Source organism: Pseudopodoces humilis, chromosome 13 (genome assembly GCF_049639895.1).
Source record: "Pseudopodoces humilis isolate 2021_Gansu_Grassland_sample_001 chromosome 13, ASM4963989v1, whole genome shotgun sequence".
Classification (NCBI taxonomy): domain Eukaryota; kingdom Metazoa; phylum Chordata; class Aves; order Passeriformes; family Paridae; genus Pseudopodoces; species Pseudopodoces humilis.
Genome location: NC_142212.1, coordinates 20,464,099 through 20,485,751, shown reverse-complemented (window position 1 = coordinate 20,485,751; position 21,653 = coordinate 20,464,099). Strand labels below are relative to the sequence as shown.

The window sequence follows — 21,653 nt, the reverse complement described above, 5'->3', positions numbered from 1 at the left end:
CTGGGGCAGATCCCGGTGCGGGGCGATGCTGGGGCAGATCCCGGTGCGGGGCGATGCTGGGGCGGGCCCCGAGGGGCCGGGCGGGACCCGCCTCTGCCCCCCGCCCCCGGAGCTCGGCCGGCCCCTGCGCCGGGACTGGCGGCGGGGCAGCAGCGGGAGGAGACACCGAGAGAGCGGCGGGGGGACAGGAGGAGCCGGCACCGGGACACGGGGACACGGGGACGGGCGGGCACAGAGAGCCGCACGGCGAGGAGGGAAGCGCCGGGAGGGGGACGCGGAGAGCGGCGGAATATTGAGAACCGGAGAGACACGGACAGAGGGTGGCGGGGACACCCGGCTACCGCACACGAACGCATCGGTAGAGGCTCTGCCCGCTCTGTGCCCGCTCTGTGCCCGCTCTGTGCCCGCTCTGTGCCCGCTCTCTGTCCTCACCTGCCCCAGGCTCGATGCGGGCCGGCGCTGGCCATGGAGAAGCTGTACCTGGCGGGGAGCAGCACCTGGACCATCAACAGCTCCCTGGAGAACGGCAGCCTCCGGCTGGAGAACCCGAGCGCCGGCAGGAACAGCAGCGCCGACCCCCTGAAGAGGAACGAGGACATGGCCAAGGTGGAGGTGACAGTCCTGTGCCTCATCCTGTTCCTTGCCCTGACCGGCAACCTGTGCGTGCTCCTGGCCATCCACACCACCCGCCACAAGCACTCCCGCATGTACTTCTTCATGAAGCACCTGAGCATAGCTGACCTGGTCGTGGCCATCTTCCAGGTGCTGCCCCAGCTCATCTGGGACATCACCTTCAGGTTCTACGGGCCAGACTTCCTCTGCCGCTTGATCAAGTACTTGCAGGTAGTGGGAATGTTTGCTTCCACCTACATGCTCCTGCTGATGTCCCTGGACCGGTGCTTGGCCATCTGTCAGCCGCTGAGGTCCCTGCACAGGAGAGCTGACCGTGTCTCTGTCCTCCTCACCTGGCTGCTGTGCCTGCTGGTCAGCATCCCTCAGATCCACATATTTTCTCTAAGGGATGTGGGCAATGGGGTTTATGACTGCTGGGCAGATTTCATCCAGCCCTGGGGACCGAAAGCCTACGTTACCTGGATCACCCTCATGGTCTATATCATCCCAGTGTTGATGCTGAGCATCTGCTATGGCTTAATCAGCTTCAAAATCTGGCAGAATGTGAAGCTAAAGACGGCTCACGGGCCCAGCGTGGGTCTGGGCTCAGGCTCCCGCGGCAGGATGGTGTTTGCCAGGGTCAGCAGTACCAGGCTCATCTCTAAAGCCAAGATCCGGACGGTTAAAATGACCTTTATCATCGTGCTGGCGTTCATAGTGTGCTGGACTCCGTTCTTCTTCGTGCAGATGTGGTCTGTGTGGGACACCAACGCCCCGCAGGAAGGTACAGCTCCCCTCCCTCGCTCTGCTGGCCTTGGCTCTGCCCAGCGCCCCGGGGACAGCCACGGCACAAACTGCTCCGGGCTGGGTTTGGCGGGTGGCAGGGAGATGGGAGAAAGTCCTGAACACGGAGAAAACCCCCGGCAGGCAGCAGTGGCCGAGCTGCAGCTTCCCCGGGTCAAGGGCTACCGTAGCTCTGGCAAATTCCAGGCCACTGCGGCTCAGGGGCCGGGCATGGAGATGGTGGTGGCTGTCCCTGGGTGGTGACTGTCCCTGCATGGTGGCTGTCCCTGGGGGCTACTCTGGGGTCCCTGGAGATTCACTTCCCACCCTGGGTGCTGGGACATGCTGCAGGCTGGGAGCACAGGAGAAATCTGCACAGCCCGACTTCCTTTCCTTTGTTGTATCATTTTTTCTTCACTGACCTTTTGCTTTCTACTCTTGGCCTCTTCTCCCTCTCCACCCCGGAACTATGCTGCTGTTATTTTATCTCTGTCTGGAGCACGATTCCTGTAGAAAACGCTTGATTTGTGAGCAAAACCTTTTCCTAAAGGTGTGGTGTCACGGATTTGACATTTTTCATATTTGGACTGGCTGCTTCTGTCCCCACTGTCACCCACCCTGGTCTGACACGGCTGGAGCTGGGCAGGTCTGTGCTGTCCCCGGCAGACGGGAGAACCGCCTGGGACACCTTAATGAAAAGCTCTTCGTGACTTTCTGAGGTGGGAGAAAGGGCAGAAAAGTGCACCCAGGGATGCCCTTGGAGCGCCTTGGACAGACTGACCCAGGCTCTAGGGAAGTGCCGAGTCTGCGGGTGCCAAAGTCCGAGGAGGAGCCGCTCCCTCCGCAGCCGAGAGCGCACGGGGCAGCTCCCAGGGCACGGCTGAGTGCCCAGCCCAGCTCTCCGCCCTTCCCGAGCCTGTCCCGGCCGCTCAGCGCCCCGTGTCCCGCAGCCCGTGCGCCTCTGTGCCCCGGGCTGCCCGCACAGCCAGGCAGGCGTGCTTTGCCTCCCCCGCTGCTCCCTGCCCCGTGTATTTCAGGAGAAGTGGAATGTGGCTTATGCACCTCCCTGGGTGCTCCAGGGGTTTTCCATCTGGTCAAAACTTCCACTTCCTAGATGGGCTCTGGGGTGAAGCAGCGGCCCTCCCTCCTGCTGTGTTTTAGTCTCTCGATGGCTGCCCCTCCCTTCCCAGCACACAGCCCTCGGCAGCACCCAAATCTCTGCTGCTTTGCTGACCCTTGTTGGACAGGATTTGTCCATCCCAATCCTTCTGGCTGTGTGGGGAACCTTTCCCTTGCTCGCCCTGTGCAGTAGGACTTGCAGCACTTTTCCCTTTCCCTCTCCCTTTTCCCGTTTAATTTTCCCTCTCCCTTTCCCTCTCCCTTTCCCCTTTTGTTTCCCTCTTTGCTTTAAGGTACCGAGGGATCTCCAGCCCCACCAGGCTGTAGCTCTCCCCTCTCCATCTCGTTCCTGTCTCCGGGCAGCCCGGGGCTGCGGCACAGCCTGGGAGCTCCGCCAGGGCTCTCGCTGGAGGTTTTCATGGCATGGGGAGGAAAAGCCGGGGTGGATGGAAGCTGTGGGAGACCGCAGCCCTTCCCTGCAGGCTCTCCTCCTCCCTGCTGGCTGCCCAGAGGGGTGAGGGGGGCAGCACAGCCAGAGCTCTGTGCAGGGGACACGGCCTCTGCCTGCAGCATTCCCACAGCCTTGCCCTGGTCCCTTCCCTCTGCCCGGGGGCTGCGGCCAGGCAGCACGGTGGGGTGCGGGAGAGCTGTACCCCGTGTTGGGAAGGGAATGTGGCTGTTCCTCACCTCACACCTGTGTGGGCACAGGAGGAGGAGGAGGGCAGGGGTGCCAGCGGCAGTGGGGGCACGACTGCGCCCCAGTGAGCTGCACTGGGGATCAGAGAGGCAGCAGAGATCCCCCTTAGGCGGCCACACAGCCCAGAGCCTCCGCAGGGTGGGTTGGAGCTACACGGTGTTATCCAGGGGCTGGTTTAAGCACTGGGGACCTTCCGCAGACCGCGGCTTGGAAGGAGGCTCCTGCTGCACACACCTCACACCTGCGGGATTGTGAGCTCGGGCTCAGAGCTGGCTCACGGCCCCTGTGGGGACCGCAGCAGGGCTGGGAAACACCACGGCTGCTCTGTCACGACGGCTGGGAGCGATGGATGTGACCCCCCTCATCCCATCCCGCTCCTGTTCTGGGTGTTTGCAGCAGAGCCCCCCCAGCCCTGCTCGGACGCAGCCTGCACCTCTGCCCGCAGCTCCGGACATCCCCGGCAGCGGGGAGTGCCTGGGGACACCCCGGGGACACTGTGTCACACCCCGGGGACACTGTCACACCCCGGGGACACTGTCACACCCCGGGGACACTGTGTCACACCCCGGGGACACTGTCACACCTCGGGGACACTGTGTCACACCCCGGGGACACTGTCACACCCCGGGGACACTGTCACACCTCGGGGACACTGTGTCACACCCCCGGGACACAGCTGGTTGGTCGCAGCACCCCTCGGGGGTCTCTGGTGTTCCAGCCAGGGACGGGAGCAATCCACCCTCCGGACCTGCCCTGCAGCAAGCTCCCTGAAATTCAATTTGCCTCCTGCGGAGAGGGAAGAGCTGAGTCAGCCCTGGCTGGGTGTTTTCTAGTGAGTAGAAACGCTGTGATGTATTTCAGGTCTTGTGCCCAGGATTTGTAACCACTCCACATGGAATTATTTTTTAGCATGCGCTTGAAATTAAAAGTAGTTGGAGCAGACATCACAGGAACAGGAATTACTCATCCATTGGCTAAAGGTGAAATTGGAAGCTAGCATTTATAGTCACATTTCTGCACTGGTCTAAGAACTGCCAGTGGATTTTTGCAGAGGCACGAAGGGGCCAGGAACAGCCAAAGCAAGCATGTTCATCCCCGCTGCTCGTGCGTCCTCTGGGAGCAGAGATGAGCTGGAACACCGGCAGCAGGATAAAGGCTCCATCTCCACCTGCAGCCCCTGCATGGAGGGGACGTCCCCCCTTGTCCCGGTGCCATGGCAGATGCCAGTCCACCATCCCCTTGTCACCAGCAGGTGCTGATCCAGCCCCTCGGGTGGGACAGTCGGTACTTTGTGCTCTGGGGACAGAGAGCAGCAGCCAGAGACTTGATGTCCTGGCACTGCACGGCCACCGCTCCCGGTCAGCGGGGGATGCCAGGCTCCCGGACCTGATCCATGATGTGGGAATGGCTGTTCTTCCTGGCAGAGCGCTGCGTGGGGAAAAATAATGCGGGGAAAGAAAGATGACTGGAGAAAGGTGCTGGGAGAGCACCGGGCAAAGGGCTCGGACAGGCCGGGGCTGGGCTGGGGGGGACGCCCTGCAGCCCTGGCCCCGGGGCTGTCCCGCAGCCCGAGCGGCTGCAAACCGAGAGCCTGTCCCGAATCATTTCAGTGCAGAAATGAGCCTCTATCGTGAGTCTAATCAGACACAGAGCCGCTCCTTGCCATGGCCACTCCAGGGGCTCCCCTCACCTGTGGGCACCTCAAAGGGCGATTGTGCCGCTGCTGCGGGACAGCTCTGACAGACAGACAGCTCTGTCTGCGGGACAGCTCTGTCTGCGGGACAGCTCTGTCTGCGGGACAGCTCTGACAGACAGACAGCTCTGACAGACAGACAGCTCTGTCTGCGGGACAGCTCTGTCTGCGGGACAGCTCTGTCTGCGGGACAGCTCTGACAGACAGACAGCTCTGTCTGCGGGACAGCTCTGTCTGCGGGACAGCTCTGACAGACAGACAGCTCTGACAGACAGACAGATTCTGTCTGCGGGACAGCTCTGACAGACAGACAGCTCTGACAGACAGACAGCTCTGTCTGCGGGACAGCTCTGTCTGCGGGACAGCTCTGACAGACAGACAGCTCTGTCTGCGGGACAGCTCTGACAGACAGACAGCTCTGTCTGCGGGACAGCTCTGTCTGCGGGACAGCTCTGACAGACAGACAGCTCTGACAGACAGACAGCTCTGTCTGCGGGACAGCTCTGACAGACAGACAGCTCTGTCTGCGGGATAGCTCTGTCTGCGGGACAGCTCTGACAGACAGACAGCTCTGACAGACAGACAGCTCTGTCTGCGGGACAGCTCTGACAGACAGACAGCTCTGACAGACAGACAGCTCTGACAGACAGACAGCTCTGTCTGCGGGACAGCCGCCCCGGGGTAACGCCGCTGTTGTGGGGAAAAAGCCGAAAGCCGAGATGGAACCGAGACTCGCCCCCTCCCCTGCTCCGGCTCGCGTTTATTGTTCCTGCGGGCGGGGAGCGGGGGTCGGGCTCTCGGCCGGGGCCACCGCGCCTTGTGCCGTGCCCTGACACCGCCGTGCCTCTGTCCGCAGCCTCCCCCTTCATCATCGCCATGCTCCTGGCCAGCCTCAACAGCTGCTGCAACCCCTGGATCTACATGCTCTACACCGGGCACCTCTTCCACGACCTCAGGCGCCGCTTCCTCTGCTGCTCCACGCGGTACCTGAAGTCGCGGCCGGGGTGTGAGCTGAGCAAGAAGAGCAACTCCTCGTCCTTCGTCCTCAGCTGCAGGAGCACGAGCCAGAGGAGCTTCGTGCAGCCGCCCACCACATGAGGCCATGGGCAGCCGGGACCTGGAGCCTCTGCTGCGCTGCCTCCCCAACCTCCCTGCGGAGAGCTGGGGGCTGTGACCCGGACAAGGAGGGGGTCTATAAACAGGTGTAAATAGGCTGTAAGCATGTGCAGAGGGCATTATTTAACTGAGACGGGATGGGGGAGGAACGCCGTGTCCAAGTTCCAGCGCTGCCTGGGATTAGACAGCAGGAACCTGCTCCTGAGCCCCAAACCTGACATCAATGGCTTACGGATGTACCTGGAGGGACAAATGATCGGGTTCCGCTGGGGCAGGGGCGGTGCATCCCTGAGGGATGGCAGGGGCCGCTGCAGCACGGGGAGATGGGTGTCAGCCCTGCTGCATGGCTGGGCACTGTCCCTCCTCCGCCTGCAGCAGGTCCCGCAGGATGCCAGCGCTGGCACCGCGCTCTCAGCACAGGAGCACTCGCTTCGCTTGCAGCCTGTGGGGCAGGGGCGGCCCTGCAGCCCTGCACCCCTGCAGAATGCCTGCCCTGCATCCCTGCAGCCCTGCACCCCTGCAGAATGCCTGCCCTGCAGCCCTGCAGCCCTGCACCCCTGCATCGTGCCCGCAGCCCCGCAGCCCTGCAGAATGCCTGCCCTGCAGCCCTGCACCGTGCCTGCCCTGCAGCCCTGCAGCCCTGCACTGTGCCCTGCAGCCCTGCAGCCCTGCACTGTGCCCTGCAGCCCTGCAGCCCTGCACTGTGCCCTGCAGCCCTGCACCGTGCCTGCCCTGCAGCCCTGAACTGTGCCCTGCAGCCCTGCACTGTGCCCTGCAGCTCTGCACTGTGCCCTGCAGCCCCGCAGCCCTGCAGCCCTGCACTGTGCCCTGCAGCCCTGCAGCCCTGCAGCCCTGCACTGTGCCCTGCAGCCCCGCAGCCCTGCAGCCCTGCACTGTGCCCTGCAGCCCTGCAGCCCTGCCTGGGCACAGCCAAGGGCACTCCTGGGGACAGCAGGGTGCTGGCCGGAGCCTGGAGCGGGCACGGCCGGCCTGGGCAGCGAGGCCCTGGCCCGGTGTGTTGAGCAGCTCCTGCAGAGGCTCTGGGGGATCCGGGCTGGGCTCCCTGGGCTCTGGCAGGGACACGTCGTGTCCCCAGGGTGTCCCCAAGGCCAGGCTTGGCTCTGGGGTCCCCCCGGATCCCACCAGGTCTCCCATCGCTCCAGTGACGTTCGCTTGCTCTATAGCACACGGGGCATGCTCACGGCATGGATTTTATTGTTAACAAATACTGTAGATAAAGTTTTCTGCCTGTGGCAGGTGGCAGACAGGAGGGAGGTGTGGGGGGAGCGCTGGGCTGAGGGAGTGAAGGGGATGGACAGGAAGCAAGGCTGAAACACCGGAACACAGGAACACCGAAACACCAAAACTCTGAAACACCGGACACTGAAACACCGGACACTGAAACACCGAAACACACTAAAACACCAAAACACTGAAACACACCGAAACACACCGAAACACCAAAACACCGAAACACACCGAAACACCACAGCCAGCTGTGCTCACAGCCACTGCCCCAGCACCGGGACCTGCACTGGTGACACGGAGCTGCTGTGACACAGGCTCTGCATGGGGACGTGGCTGGGCGACGTCATTTGGCCTTTCATGATGGGAATGAACATGAAAAATGCATTTAAATGTGTCTTTTATTTCTTCACTTCACCAGTGGCTCCATTTGCACTTTTCCTATCCTGACATGCCTTTGATTTTTTGGTGGGAGCTCCAAGTGAGCTCTCAGCACGTTTGCTGACTGGTTAAAGTCCTCAGGACATCGTAGAGCATTTTCCTCCCACGTTCACCTTCCTTCTCCTTGAGAGTCACAAACTCCTGCACAAAACAAGGAAGGAGGGGTCTCCTTTTCTGGAGAGTCTGAGGGCCTGGAGCATCCTCCATCTGCCAGGGAGGAACGAGAACAGGGCAGTGGATGTTACCGGGAGCGATGCACGCAGCAGAGAGGGAGCTTTGGGACACCCAGGGAATTGCCCTGCAGCCCTGGCTGCAGTTTCTGGTGGTGTCTGGGGGTCAGGCAGGGCCATGCCCCACGCCTGGAGGTGCTGCAGCTGAGGTGCCATGGCTGAGCTCCTGTGCTGTCCCCAGGCTGCAGCAGAGTGGGGACAGGAGAGCAGCTGTGGGAATGTCCCAGGTGAATGCACGGCCAAACAGCTTTTCAGGAGGGTCAGAAGTGAAACAGAGGTGCTGAAGGGTGAGCAGTGTGTGCCCCAGGGTTGGGAACCCAGGGAGCAATATGGTGGGGACAGGAGCATTTCAGGTTTTTTTGGGTTCAGGCAGTGAACTACTAGAAAAAAACCAACAAATTAGAAGTATAAGCCCATTATACAATTGATTTTAATTATTTTATTCTCACAAAAAATGAAATGGTTTTTGAGGCTTCCCCTCCCCCCATAATTACCTAAATATATTTTTTTCCTAATCACTCCATCCTTCTTGGGCCCTGATGTTGCTGGAGCTTGGGTACCACATTGCTATGGAGTAACAGCACTATGCAATCCCAAGCCCTTGGAAGAGGTCCAGTAGAAAACCTGGCTCCCTCTCACCCTTGGCGTGGCACCAGAGGAGTCTTTGGCTCCAAGACTTTGTTGGAAGCCAAGGGAAGGCGCACATGGAGACAATTGAGAACAGCCTCTGAACAACGAGACCTCCTGGGCCCGGGTTCAGCAAAGCACTTAAGGCTGGAGCCAAAAGACCATTCAAGGGCCTCAAAGTGAAAGTGCAGCTCCGTGGAAGAGGGACCGACAAATTAATTGACAGCACAGGGGAGGAAACAGCTCTGAACTGCACCTTTTGCTCCTCGCTCCTCCCTCCCCGGAGCCGGAGCAGCAGGGGCCCGGCAGAGGCTCCTTCCTCCTCCACTGGGGCGAGCCCGGGATGCTGAGGGAGGGCACTGGTGGGATGTGAGTCCCTCCTGCTGGGCAGAGCCCGAGGGCTCAGCGTGGTCCTGTCCCTCCCGCAGCCCCCCTGGCTCAGTCCCAGCCCCAGGACACAGCGGAGGACCGGCCCTGGCCGCGGGGGAACGCGCACTGCTGTGCCTGGCGCTAACTCGGCATCCACCCAACAGCCGTGCGGTGAGGATTGGCCCTGAGAAACGAACCTAAGCTTTGCTTAGAGCCCAGCTTGTCTGTGAGTGAGGTTCCCAAAAGCTGAGTGTCCCCCCTGCCCTCCCCAGCGCTCGGGGCCACGCTCAGGGCTGGCTCCAGCTGCGCTGTCCTGCTCTGGATCCTGCCCACGCCACTCAACGGCGCTCCACAATTAAGTACATAATTAATTGAGCATCAGAGTGCCACAAGCGGGTTTGCAGCTGGCAGTGGCCCAGGATCAGCTCACGCTCTCAGAGCAGACACAACATGTCATGCATGGCCTGGTCTGGCTCTCACAGCTTGGCCGAAATGCAAGTACACATGAAAGAGAGTTTGGTTTAGCTGTTCTGTCCCTAAAGGTTTTGTGCAGCGGTTTAACGCGGAAGCTCCCACCACAGCAATCGTTTGTCACAAACAGTAACTCCTGTCAGGGAGTTTGTGTCAGTGCCAGCCCAGCCTGAAGGGATGGAGCAGTGGGCAGGATTTGGTCGGTGGCCAGCAGCAGCTCTGCAGCCTCACTGCACACCCGGCACCTGCAGCCAGTGCCCAGGGCTGTGGTCCAGGGGGTGCTGCCGCCCCTCTGCAGGAACTCCTGGGGGTCCTGGAGGGCAGAGGGGTCACTCTGGGCTGTTCCCTGAGCTTTGATGGGCTTCTCTTCTCCTAAGGCTTCTGGCTTTGGGATGGAGTGAGCAGCAGTGTGCCTGCCTCCACGCACAGAGAGCATCCCCGAGAGCCACTGCTGCTGTGGGGTCCTGCCATGATGCATGGTTCCCATGTCACAGGTGTCCCTGTGCAGGTTCCTCACTGTGCAGGGTGTCCGTGTGTCCGTGTGTGGGCTCCTCACTGTGCAGGGCGTCCGTGTGTCCGTGTGTCCCTGTGCAGCCCCCTCACTGCAGGGTGTCCGTGTGTCCGTGTGTCCGTGTGTCCGTGTGTCCCTGTGCAGGCTCCTCACTGTGCAGGGTGTCCGTGTGTCCGTGTGTCCCTGTGCAGGTCCCTCGCTGCAGGGTGTCCGTGTGTCCGTGTGTCCGTGTGTCCCTGTGCAGCCCCCTCACTGCAGGGTGTCCGTGTGTCCGTGTGTCCGTGTGTCCCTGTGCAGGTCCCTCGCTGCAGGGTGTCCGTGTGTCCGTGTGTCCGTGTGTCCGTGTGTCCGTGTGTCCGTGTGTCCGTGTGCCCAGGGCAGGCAGCCTGCACAGAGGGGTTGTGCCAGGGCTGTTGGGGCAGCTGCCAGGACCTAAATCTCCTTCCGGACAGCGACTCGGATGTTGCTGCAGATCTTGGAGAGCGCCTCAAAGAGGGGGTCACAGAAGGTGTGGATGCAGAGGGAGTAGATCCGGCTGACACACTGGATCTCGATCAGGTAGCTCTTGATGCAGGGCACCACTGCCCAGATGTGGCAGAAGGAGATGAGGGCGAAGAGGAAGCCCCAGACGACGGCCAGGGGCACGCCCAGGACGGCAGAGAGCAGCCGGTAGCACCAGTACTTGCTGACGGTGAAGGTGGTGTAGCTGCTTTTCCAGACGCCGTCGAAGCTGTATGTTCCCACGGGCTCAGCTATCACATCCTCAAAATCCACCTGGGAGGAGAGCAGACGGACACGAGGGAGGTTTGGGGGTCAGCAAAGGCCCCGACACAAGGATGAGGGTCTGCACGAGGGGAGAGCAGATCCCGGCTGGAGGGGCCTGGGGAGAGGGGACCGTGCTGGGGGTGCTCCCTGATCCCCACAGCCCCGAGCAGGGATGGAGATGGCTCAGGGCTCCTGGCACTGCCCGGGGCCAGCAGAGGGGGGCTCAGCCCCATGGGTGGGGATGTGAGGGTCACAGTCCCTGTCCCATCCCCTGATCTGGGGAATCAGGTGCGAGGCCAGGCAGGAGCCCTTGGAACAGGAGCTGTGCGGGGGAGTGTTGGCTGCAGCAGCGGCCAGAGCCCATTCCTGCCCTTTTTTAGCATTCAGGGACGGGGCTGCCCACTCGGCAGGAAGGTGTTTGTGCTAATAAAGATCCAGCAGCCCTCTGGATTTATGGATTATTTATTTATACACATAGGATGAGGTGCTCAGTGCTGTCTGTCCATGTTCCTCCTGGGGAAGGAGGAACAAACAGCCCTGCCCTTGCTGTCTGTGCAGGCACTGGGAGTGTCTCCGAGTGACACACACTCCCCAAAAGTCCACGCAGAGACCCCCCTGGGGTGTAATTCACTTCCAGGGAATATAGAAACAGCTATTTGTCTTGAAAAGCAGCCCAGCCTCCCCTCTGGCAGCTGACGTGTCTGTACATTCCTGTTAAATCACAATATTCATTCTGCTTCTGGAAGCACTTGGATCACAAAATCACTCTGTGTCATCTTTAATTTCCTGGAGTGAGCAGGAGGTGCTGAGAGAAGCATTGGCAATGAGGAGACAGCAGCCCCGAGAGCTGGCCCTGAGGTGCCATCAGCAGCCCCTGGAAAGCCCAGGTGTGCTGGGGACTAGCCCAGGTGTGCTGGGGACTAGCCCAGGTGTGCTGGGGACTAGCCCAGGTAACTGCCCGGCTGCCTGGTGAGCTCATAAGGGATCAATGAATGCAGGGAGCAGTGGGATATCAGGCAGAGGCTCTGACCCATTGCTCCTGCTGCCATCACACTGGGAGTGGGTCTGGAGGGGCAGTGGAGGCTCAGAATCAGTCTGAGTCTGGATCCTGGGACCAGCACATGCAGCTACTGTTCCTTTATACATCTGTGGAGCCATTTAGGGTGGGAAAACTCTCCTAAGGTTGCCCAGTCCAGCCAGGCATTGCTCTGTTGCTGTGCATGGAGGAGGTTTGTGAAGCTGTGCAAAGCCTCTGTGGCCAGTGCCACTGCTGTAAGGTGATCCCAAGCTCTGCCTGTTGCTTTGTGATGCTCAGGGTGTTTATCCAGGGCCAGGTGAGCCCTTCATCCTGTGGAGCACTGCAGTTCCTGGCTGGCTGCCTGGCTGTTCCCTGTGCTTCCAGAGCACTCCCTGGGGTTGGATGTGCCTCTGGCTGTCCCTGGGACAGGGTGAGCAGCAGCAGCAGCAGCAGCAGCAGGGTGAGCTGTGCTCCTGTCCCGGGCTGGCTCTGCCCTCCCTCCCCAGCCCTCTCGGCCGGGCTATTTTAAGGTGGAGGAATGCTGAGCTCTGAAAGCTTCCAGTGCTGGTGGGGCAGCAGCGTGGCCACGGGACAGGGTGAGCTTGGAAGGTCTCTTCAGGCTTTGGACATCCTTGAGAGGGAAAAGGCAGGGCTGTGCTGGGAGGGAGGGGCTGGTGAGAGGCCTGTGGATGGCCGGGATGGCACTGGCATCGTCACCAGGAACAGCTGGGGAGCCCCAAAGCGCTGCCTGGCCCTGGGGTGAGCGGGCTGGGGGCTCTCCTGCTCCCTGCTGCCGTGGCAGAGTGCTGCTCCCCTGGCCTTGCCCCTCTCCTGGTGCATGGCAGGGATGTTGGGCACAAGGTGCCGAGGTGTCAGGCAGCTGTCACGGGCAGGTCTCACAGCAAGGAGCCGTCCGTGGCTGTCACTGTCACAGCTCAGCCAAGGGAGTTTGGTTTGACCATGCTGTGGCCATAATGGGCATAATGGTGTTTAATGCCCAAATCCAGGTTTGTGTTTCAGCAGTGCTGTCAAGCCTGTTACAAAGCCTGTGTGAGCAGCTCTGCGCCCATTGTCCCTTCTGCTGTGACAGTCACAAACAGTTTTAACAAAGCCCTTCCACCTCTCCTGTTCTCCTTTGGGCTGGAATTATCTTTGGCTAACAGAGACAAATTTTGTTTGCAATTCTAAGGGAGTCTAGAGAAAGCCCAGGAGTTAGAGTGGGAATTCCTCTCGGTCAGAGAGGGAGGGAGCTGGTGGCTGCTGCACCTCTGGGCTGCCCTGGGGGGAACAATCTCCCACAAACATGACAACACACATCAAACATTCCAGTACTGAGACTGTGGTGTCTTGAAGGCCAGCAGCCTTTTTCCAATATCCCTTAAACTGGTTATGCTTAATTTCTGTGTTATTTTTGGCTGCCAGCTTGTTGGTACAGAGGAAGGCGTCTCCATAAATTTTCAAGCCACAATGAAACTGGAGAGCCCATTCAAGGAATGGGAAATGTGGCGTTAGCTGGAGGCAGAGCTGCCTCCCAGCCAGAGTCTGGGTGCCCAGCCAGCAGGGCTGTCACCTCTGGGGACACACGGACAGGAACCAACAGCCAAACACACACCGAGCTCTGGAACCCAAATCCTGCTTGCAGTGGTGCTTCTCCAGCACAGTGAGGGACAGCCCTACCTTCACCACGTCCTCGTTGATGTGCTTGGGGTCTCTGTTGACCAGGTCGATCTCCTTGGTGTGCTGGTCCTTGATGATGATCCGCTCCTCCAGCTGGCTCCTCTCCTCTGCCATGGCTGTGTGTGCAGGGCCGGGGGCTGTGCTGGGAGCACTGGGACAGCAGCGGGGAGCACTGCCTGCAGCAGCTGCCCTGCGCCCTGGCACTGCTCCAGGCTAAAATTAATGTCCTGGCTCCCGAGCCCGCCCTGCAGTGTCCCTTAAAGGGGCTTTTCTGGGGCCAGCCCCTGTGCTGTCACCTCAGGGGGATGGCATGTGTGTGGGTGGCCGGTGGCCTTTGCGCCAGGGCGGGGGTGGCAGGGGGGGTGTGCAGCCCCCAGCCCAGCTGTGCCGCTGGGATTTTACCCTTGTGTGGGAGAAACAATGCCCAAACTGGGACAGAAGTCCTCAAAAGCCTGAAAGAAACCGTTTATGAATCTGTAAATGAAGCAGCTTGGGGAGACAGGAATCACATCTATAAATATCACCCAGAGAAGCCACACTGCCCTGGGATGGCCAGCGCTCCTCAGGGTCCTTTCAGAGCCCAGGAAAAGGCTTGTGGTGCCAGCCCAGGTTCCTTAGGTTCCAGCTTTTTCATCCATGGAAACTTGAGGAAACCCAAGACCAACCCTCAGAACCATAGTGGTGGAAATATCTCCTCCAGGGACACTCAGTGTATTAATGAAGGTTTATTTAACTTGGGCTGTACTTTGCTAATCCTCCTCCATGTCTCCTCTGAGCTCCTGCCTTTCATGATCTGAAGAGTTGTTTAAAAGTAACGCTTTTGTGAAACAAGCACTCCACACAATAGGGGTAGAGGAGAGGGGTGATTAAATCCCTAAGGAAGGGGCAGAGGGATGGCTGTGTGTCCCTCAGGAAGGGGCAGAGGGATGGCTGTGTGTCCCTCAGGAAGGGGCAGAGGGATGGCTGTGTGTCCCTCAGGAAGGGGCAGAGGGATGGCTGTGTGTCCCTAAGGAAGGGGCAGAGGGATGGCTGTGTGTCCCTAAGGAAGGGGCAGAGGGATGGCTGTGTGTCCCTAAGGAAGGGGGCAGAGGGATGGCTGTGTGTCCCTAAGGAAGGGGCAGAGGGATGGCTGTGTGTCCCTAAGGAAGGGGCAGAGGGATGGCTGTGTGTCCCCTCAAGGACTGGCAGCTCTCTAAGCAGGCTGGAGGTGCCCACGCAAGTGCTGAAGGTGGAAGTGCCACTGCAGAGCCCAAGAGCGTGGCTGGCACTGCACGGGAGGTATTTTAAGGCAAAAGGCTGTGCTGGCTTCCAAAAACATCAGAGCCTGGGCAGGGCTGTCCTTATCAAGCCCTTGTGGCCCCGTCCCTGGAGCTTTCAGCAGCGGGCCATGGTGGTGCCCTGGGGTGTGACATCCTCGGCTCCAGGCGAGGTGAATGAGCTGCTCAGAGACCTCCGTGAGGGCCTGTGGGGACACAAAGGGCAGAACCGGGCACAGAAAGGACGTGAGGCACAGCACCGTGCACAGACACACCTCTGGAGAGGGACACACTCCGGGGACGCTTTGCCTGCCTTTGGTGGCCGGGGCTTTGCCTTGCGGGCAGTGTGTGCGCAGGGACACCCAGGGACACTCGGCCCTGCCCCAGAGCCATTTCTGGTGGCACGAATGAGTCACAGCCCGGCTTTGGCTGTCCCGGGGCTCGGGTGTCCCGGCGTGGTGAGGAGGAGGAGGAGGAGGAGGAGGAGGAGGAGGAGGAGGAGGAGGCAGCCCCGCAGCCCGGCGTGCGGGCACTGAGCGTCTCCCAGCCCCGAGAGGCAGGGGGACATTCTGCTGCTCTGCGGCTGCTATAAATAAATGTATTTCCGAGTACTTTCAGGCTGTGAATGGGACACCGTGTAAAAGTGGAGTCACATAGGCGGGGCAGGGGTGGGCAGAGCGCAGGGACACCTGCTCAGTGCTGCTCCGGCCCATCTGCTGGGCAGATCTGCCCCGAAATAGATGCCGTGGAGGTTCTCCTCACTGAAATCCAAACCTCTCATTGTGAGAACATTTGTTAAGAAAGCCGGTGGCACATTTCCCTCTGCAGAAACGGGGACCATTGCCACCCTGACCTGCCTTGCATGTGCTCTCAGGGGCAGCGCTGCTTTTGGGAACAGACTGTCAGACCTGAGCAGCTTGCAGGACTGGGACTGGGGACCTGGAAGCCTTCTAGAAGTCAGATAAATAACCTGCTGCTAGGACTCAGCAAGTAAAATAGATTTATTTCTCTTGAGCAGAGAAGGATAAAGCAGAAAGGAAGCTCACTGAGATCCAAGCTCCTGTGAAAATGAACAGACCATAAAGGCAGTGAAGGAATAGTGAAGAAAGAGAAATTGGGAGTGTGGCTCTCCTCTCTGTTAGAATCACTGAGGAATCCAGCCCTGCTGGAGCTCTTTGTGCCAGAGCCCTCCTGGGGAAAGTCTTGTTTTGGGCATTGTCCTGGCCCTGCAAGGGGCTCTTGTGTTTAGGTGGTCCCTCAGCCCACCAGGACTGATGAGACAGAGGATGCTGAGGGCAGGGATGTGTTGGCATTAGCTCTGAAGAGGCAGCGGAAATCGTGGCTGGCAAATACCAGTTTGAGCAGAAGCTGTGTCATGTTTAATATCAATTAAAATTAAATTTCACAGAGGAAGTACAGGGGAATGGTAATTTATCATTCGAGTTGTTGTCTTAGTTTGTTTCTATACAAGGAGTCTTGCCCTTTAAAAGAGAGAGAAAGTCTATGAATATCAGATTCCTGCCCCTGTGATCCACAACCAGCAATCTCTCTGCATCCTGGTCTCTGCTGTAAGTAGGGCTGGGGATCCTGGTGGGATGCTGGGGGCTGGTGGCTGCTGCCTCTCTGCAGCCTCTGGAGCAGAGTCTGGGCTGTCCTTGTGGAAATCCTTCTTTATTCTTTTGTGTAGGTTCTTTATTTCTTATGAAGCCCCCCAGTTTAGATGAGGCTGGGAGAGCTCAGCTGTGACACCACATGAGGCTGCATTTCATCCCAGGTCTGGGAGCTACAGCTCTTCCCTTGTGTTAATGTTAAGCCTTACAAGGCTGTGTTTCTGTGGCACTGGGCTGGGGGCCCTGAGGGCAGCAGTAGCCCAAACGGGCAGAGGGGGTACTTGAAGCCAGAGGCAAAAGCTGACAAGTTTGTGAGCACCTAATATCCCAGCTTAGCATGCTGACAGCTGCTGGAAAGCAGGGCTGCAGAGACTGGCAAATATAGCAACACGAGGAGAGCCTCCCGTCCCCCTCTCCATGGGAGGAAGGTTTCATGCGGCAGAGTGTGATGTGCCCCTGGCAAAGCTGCTCAGGTAAAAACCTGCCCCGAGCCCCTGGCAGCAGTTCCTGGGCTGTCAGAGGCAGCAGTTCCTGGGCTGTCAGAGGCAGCAGTTCCTGGGCTGTCAGAGGCAGCAGTTCCTGGGCTGTCAGAGGCAGCAGTTCCTGGGCTGTCAGAGGCAGCAGGGTGCTGCTGCAGGGGTTCCCAGGCTGTCCCAGAGTGAGCTGTGCCCTGCAGGTGCCCTGAGCACAGGGCTGTGCCTGCCCTGGCCGAGCCGTGCCTGTCACGGTTCCAGGGATGCTGAGCAGAGCTCTGGGCTGAGCTGGCTTCCTCCCCCATTTCTGCCTTGGCTCCAGCAGCCCACAGGCCATTCTCACTCCCAGCAGTGACCAACACCAGGAGGAAGTGTTACCTCCACTTTCCCCCCACTTCTAGACCTTATTTATTGAAAGCAAACAAACCACGTGTCTTGGGCAAATATTATGACATTTCATTATTCATACTTGGTGTGATAAGTGAGCTGGTTTAGGGGCTGTGGTTGATGATTTATTTAGTTTGGATGTGGATATAAATCCAGTCTGTGGAGGAAGCACTGTAACTCTGTAGGAATGCGGATGCTCTCGTGTCCATTGGAGCATAGCCAGTACCCAGCACCTAATTTGTGGTGTTTTAATGCAAGCAGGGGACACAAACACATTTGTAATGTTGTAGGAACCAGGTGATTTCAGCAGTGTCCAAGATCTGAGTAGTAGAAGGTGCATATTGGCTTATTAGATGGAGAAGGGAAATTCAATTTAAAAGAAATATTTATTTAGTGTATAAAATTATTGATTTCTCTGCTCAGGATAAAAGGGAGAAATAGAATAAATACTCTTTATTTTGTTCCATTGCCTTTGTCTTGCAGACAGGCTTTGGGGGTTTCAGCTGGGACTGTCCATGTTCATATCAACATCCACGGCAGGCACAGGAGGCTGCACACGGAGCTTGTCCAGGTGTGGTGACAGTGACAATCCCCCTGCCACTGTGCTTCCCCCACGTCTGTCTGGGCACAGCTCTCCTTGCATGGACCAGGGCAGAGTGGCTGACACAGCTGCTCCTATGCCTCACAGCTGGGCCCAAGATGTAATTTTGGCTCAGGGCTTCCTGGGCTCTCTGGGATGGGTATAACTGCATGGCAAGCTGTGTTCTAGGAGAAAAATGCTTCAGCTGCAAGGCAAGCTGCTGAGGGTTGGAAAAAACAACAGGTTTTGGAGCCCCTTTGAGCACACAAGATCCAAACCTTGTGAAGTGCTGGTCCTGCTGCAGGCAAAGCTGCTCAGAGACCCCCAAGGGGCTTGGGCACGCTGAGATCTGTGAGCCTGTTCCAGGGCTGTGCTGGGGCTTTCCAGGAGTTGATGCTGAACTATTTGTATTTTTATGGGTGCTGCTGACTGGGACTATTTATGGCAGAACTAAGGGAATTAATATTCATAACTTCCCCTGACTGTGCCATATAAATCAGGAGTGGCTGTCACAGCGAGCCCGTGTTCCAGCCACAGCGTGGCAGTGGCTCAGAGGTGGCTGGACACTCTTGGTGCACAAATTAAAGCTTTAGGAAAGAGCTCTGCTGCTGCCAAGCCACACCCTCGGTGCCCCCGTGGGGAAGGTGAGCCTCCTCCCGAGGGCAGGTATCCATGGACAGGACATTTCTGGGCTCTCCCGTGCAGACCTGGACCTCCAGGACCTTCCAGGCACGGCACTGGGGCTTTGCAGGTGGATCCCAGCTCTGCAGGACGTGGTGGGAACTGCCCCAGAGCCCTGCCTGGGCCCTGACAGGGCTGAGCCCCTCTGAGGAAGGCAGAGGGTGGTGGGAGAGCCCCAGCAGACTGCCCAGGGGGGTGTGAGCAGGACTGAGTGTGCCTCACACAGCAGCAGAGCTTCGTGGGGACCTCCAAGACAAGAGGTGACACCTGGGGGTGTCTGGGCTGCAGGAACACGGGGATGTGCCCACCTTGCCCTGGGGCTGGAGTGCCCTGATGGCCCCATCTGCACCAGGAGAGGAGGGAGAGGCTGTGGGGGCTCAGAGAAACTGGCTGAGCCTGAACTGGAGGAAAAAGATGGCCAAAAAAGGAATAAGAAAAATAATTATTGATGATATAAGAGATGGGTGGAAAAAATAGAAGAGGGTCAGCAAGATCCCAGCTCTGTCAGAATCAAAAGGGATTATGTTCATGTGTGTAAATCCCCCACTGGAACTGGATTCCATATGTGGAAGAAAAACAATGCTGTTTTTCTCCTTCTACACACTATTTCTGGTGCTCTCTAAAGTCATGCCCCAAGACTCAATGGTATTTCATGAAGAACCTGCTGAGCCCTCAGGACAAGCAGTGCCAGAGTCCAGAAACACAGACACTGCAAGAACCACATGATTGAACAAATGTTATTCTTTCCCTTGTTTTTATTATAAGAAAAGGCATTTGGCAAGAAAGCTTCATCACTTTGAAGACTGACATCTTCCATCATTTAAACTCTACCTATGATATGAGTATATCTATTATACCTTAGATATGGGGAGGGGAAACTGCACATCCCTGAAAAGAAGCAAAGGGTGCTGGAGGTGCTGGAGGAGGGAGCAGGGAGAGCTGGAGCTGGGCACAGCTGCTGATGTTCCCTGTGCTGGCAAAAGCCGCTCCTTGAGCTGGGGCTCGGTGCTTCAGCCTGGCAGTGCAGGGTCACATCCCCACTGACCTGCCCCAGGGGGAATGGTGAGCTCAACCAACCCTGGCCCCAGTGCTGAGGAGTAGCCTGAAGCCCTACTGTGATTGTTGATTTTTTCTTGGAAAAAGCCAAAATTATTTGTCCTTAGGATGTGGTGGTTACAAGCAAAGGGCAACATTTTCCAATATTCTTTTCCCAGAGAAATACAAATACATGTGAGTATTTCGTGTGCTCATGCCTGGTTTGACATGTTCTTGGCTGCAAATGCTCTTCCTCTATTGAACCTGAGCAATCACAAACCCCAGACTGACATTTTCCACTCAATTTTCCCCAATGATAATGTGTGGATGCTTTGAGGATGGGTGCAGGGAGAAGGGATGGCTTTGTTTGCACATCTGTTAGGAGTTCCAGGTTTGCTGTAGCTCATGGGCAGCTTGAGGGGAGCTCTGCCCCAGGGCCAGGTGTCTGCTGAGAGTCCTTTGCTCCCCGGGTTTTTAGTCCATGTGTTTCCACTCTGCTGTCCCATCTCTGTGGCTAAAACAAGGCTATTTGTGACCACCCTGCTGCTGGGGATGGTCTCAAACAGCCCTGGGGCTCTGGGCACTTCCAGGTCTCTGCTTTGGGAATCCACATCACACGTTTTGCAGTTTGGCTCCAGTCTCCAGTTCAGCAGCTGGAGCCAAGGCAGAGGTCCTGGGCTGCTCTGTGCTGCCTTGGACCCAAGCTTTTCCTGCCATTGCTTTGCAGACTGTATTGTCATTGTCTGCTGGCTGTTCAAAGGCTGTACAATGAAAATATGAGTGACCCTCTGATGCTTTGAGCCCAGTGCCTGCTGGGGGTGGAGCTGGCAGCTGCTGCAGTAGGTCCTGCTTTGCTTTGCTGGGCTTTTTCTCCCTGCAGAAACTTAGGGCAAAGACTCTGCCTTGGAAAATCCAGGGGATGAGGAGGGGAAAGGTGCTCACCTGGGCCTCTGGGCTGGGGTATGCTCACAGCCTGGGCATGGAGATGGAAATCACAGGATGGTTTGGGTTGGAAGAGACCTTAAGGATCATCTCATGGGCAGGGACAGCTGCCATGAGAGAACCTTGTTCCAGCCCAGTCTGGAGCGCTGCCAGGGATGGCACATCCGCAGCTCAGCCGGACCCACCTCGCGTCTCCTCTCCCAGCCTGGCTTGCCACCATACCACTTTGTTCCTTTAGGATGAGTGTTTTGGGATGTGCAGAAGCCCAAGAGAGCTGGGGTTACTGCTGGGCTCTCCCTTCCAGGTGCTCCTGGATGTGGCTGCTCTGAGCTGAGCCGTGGCTGGCACCGAGAGTGTGCCCGGTGCTTGAAACAGCATCGCTGTGCTCTGGAGATGGGACAGCCCCTGGGGCTGAGGTGAGGCTTAAAAGGAGCTGTGGCTGTCACAAGCAGAACAGGGTGTTTGGGAACACAACCCTCAGCTTCCCCAGTGGCTGTGGAACCACATCCAGCCCGTGTTCATCAACAGGCCAAGGCTCCTTTTATAGTAAAAGCAAATACTGGAGGGGCTTGGGGCCAAACACCACTTTTTTGTCATTCTGCATTGCTGGTGTGATTTCCAGAGCTCTGAGCTATCAAATCCTGACCAGAGGAGGGAGAAGGGATGATGGTTGGCACCTTTTGGAGCTGGGCTGTGGCACCACCAACCCCCAGGGTCTGGAGCAATCTCCCCTTCCTTATTACATGGACACGGCTCCTCTTACTTTAAAATGTCCTTAATGAGTTCAATATCCTAAAGGGCTGATGCTGCCTGTAGTGTTATATCCTCCTTAAACAAAGGGCATTTTCTACTTGGTGTGGAACACAGAGAAGGGGAAAGAAAGATGTAAGCAAGGAGGAAAGACAGATGTAAACACTTCTGGCTTTATTTTAGACAGTTTAAATGCAGTGGCGGCTGGAGCAGGAGTCTAGAAAATCTCTTTGCACATGTGCAAAGAGTAAGGGCTGGGAATTTAAATTTTATCCTGTGTAGAACTCTGTGAAATTGTCTTTATTTTAAAAAAGTTTTTGTTTTGAACCTTTAAAGTAGGTGGAAAAAAAATGTTTCACAGTAGTAACTGCCGAACAGATGTGCTCCTTGGAGCTTTGAGTAAAAAATGGATGTTGCAATCAATATACCAGCCTTGAATATTTTATCAAACTGGAATTATTTAACTACAGTTTTGATGTTGATCAATAGAGTATGGAAGACTGTAGGACATGTGGGATTTTGAGGCTACTAAAATTGGCAGCCGAGTGAGAGGCTGTGGAGACTG

At 57.6% G+C, this 21,653-nt stretch overlaps 2 protein-coding genes across 2 annotated transcripts; one reads left to right on the top strand and one right to left on the bottom strand.

Annotated features, from left to right (window-relative positions):
- Positions 1-233: 233 nt before the first annotated feature.
- On the top strand, positions 234-7,251 carry OXTR (oxytocin receptor). Its single transcript, XM_005521958.3, has 2 exons — positions 234-1,396; positions 5,761-7,251. The coding sequence occupies exons 1-2, from the start codon at positions 466-468 to the stop codon at positions 6,000-6,002; spliced, it is 1,173 nt and encodes a 390-aa protein (XP_005522015.1). The 5' UTR covers positions 234-465; the 3' UTR covers positions 6,003-7,251.
- Positions 7,252-8,367: 1,116 nt separating this feature from the next.
- Positions 8,368-13,533, bottom strand: CAV3 (caveolin 3). The gene is made up of 2 exons (XM_005521959.3): positions 13,375-13,533; positions 8,368-10,688 (listed from the first exon to the last, which is right to left on the bottom strand). The coding sequence occupies exons 1-2, from the start codon at positions 13,486-13,488 to the stop codon at positions 10,347-10,349; spliced, it is 456 nt and encodes a 151-aa protein (XP_005522016.1). The 5' UTR covers positions 13,489-13,533; the 3' UTR covers positions 8,368-10,346.
- Positions 13,534-21,653: the final 8,120 nt, after the last annotated feature.

Bases quoted from the DNA above. Each gene is read 5' to 3' on its own strand.
- CAV3 (XM_005521959.3), bottom strand. From the start codon at position 13,488: ATGGCAGAGGAGAGGAGCCAGCTGGAGGAGCGGATCATCATCAAGGAC. The intron at 10,689-13,374 runs GTAGGGCTGTCC...CTCTCCTCCCAG, and splicing joins TCAACGAGGACGTGGTGAAG to GTGGATTTTGAGGATGTGAT.
- OXTR (XM_005521958.3), top strand. From the start codon at position 466: ATGGAGAAGCTGTACCTGGCGGGGAGCAGCACCTGGACCATCAACAGC. The intron at 1,397-5,760 runs GTACAGCTCCCC...CTCTGTCCGCAG, and splicing joins CACCAACGCCCCGCAGGAAG to CCTCCCCCTTCATCATCGCC.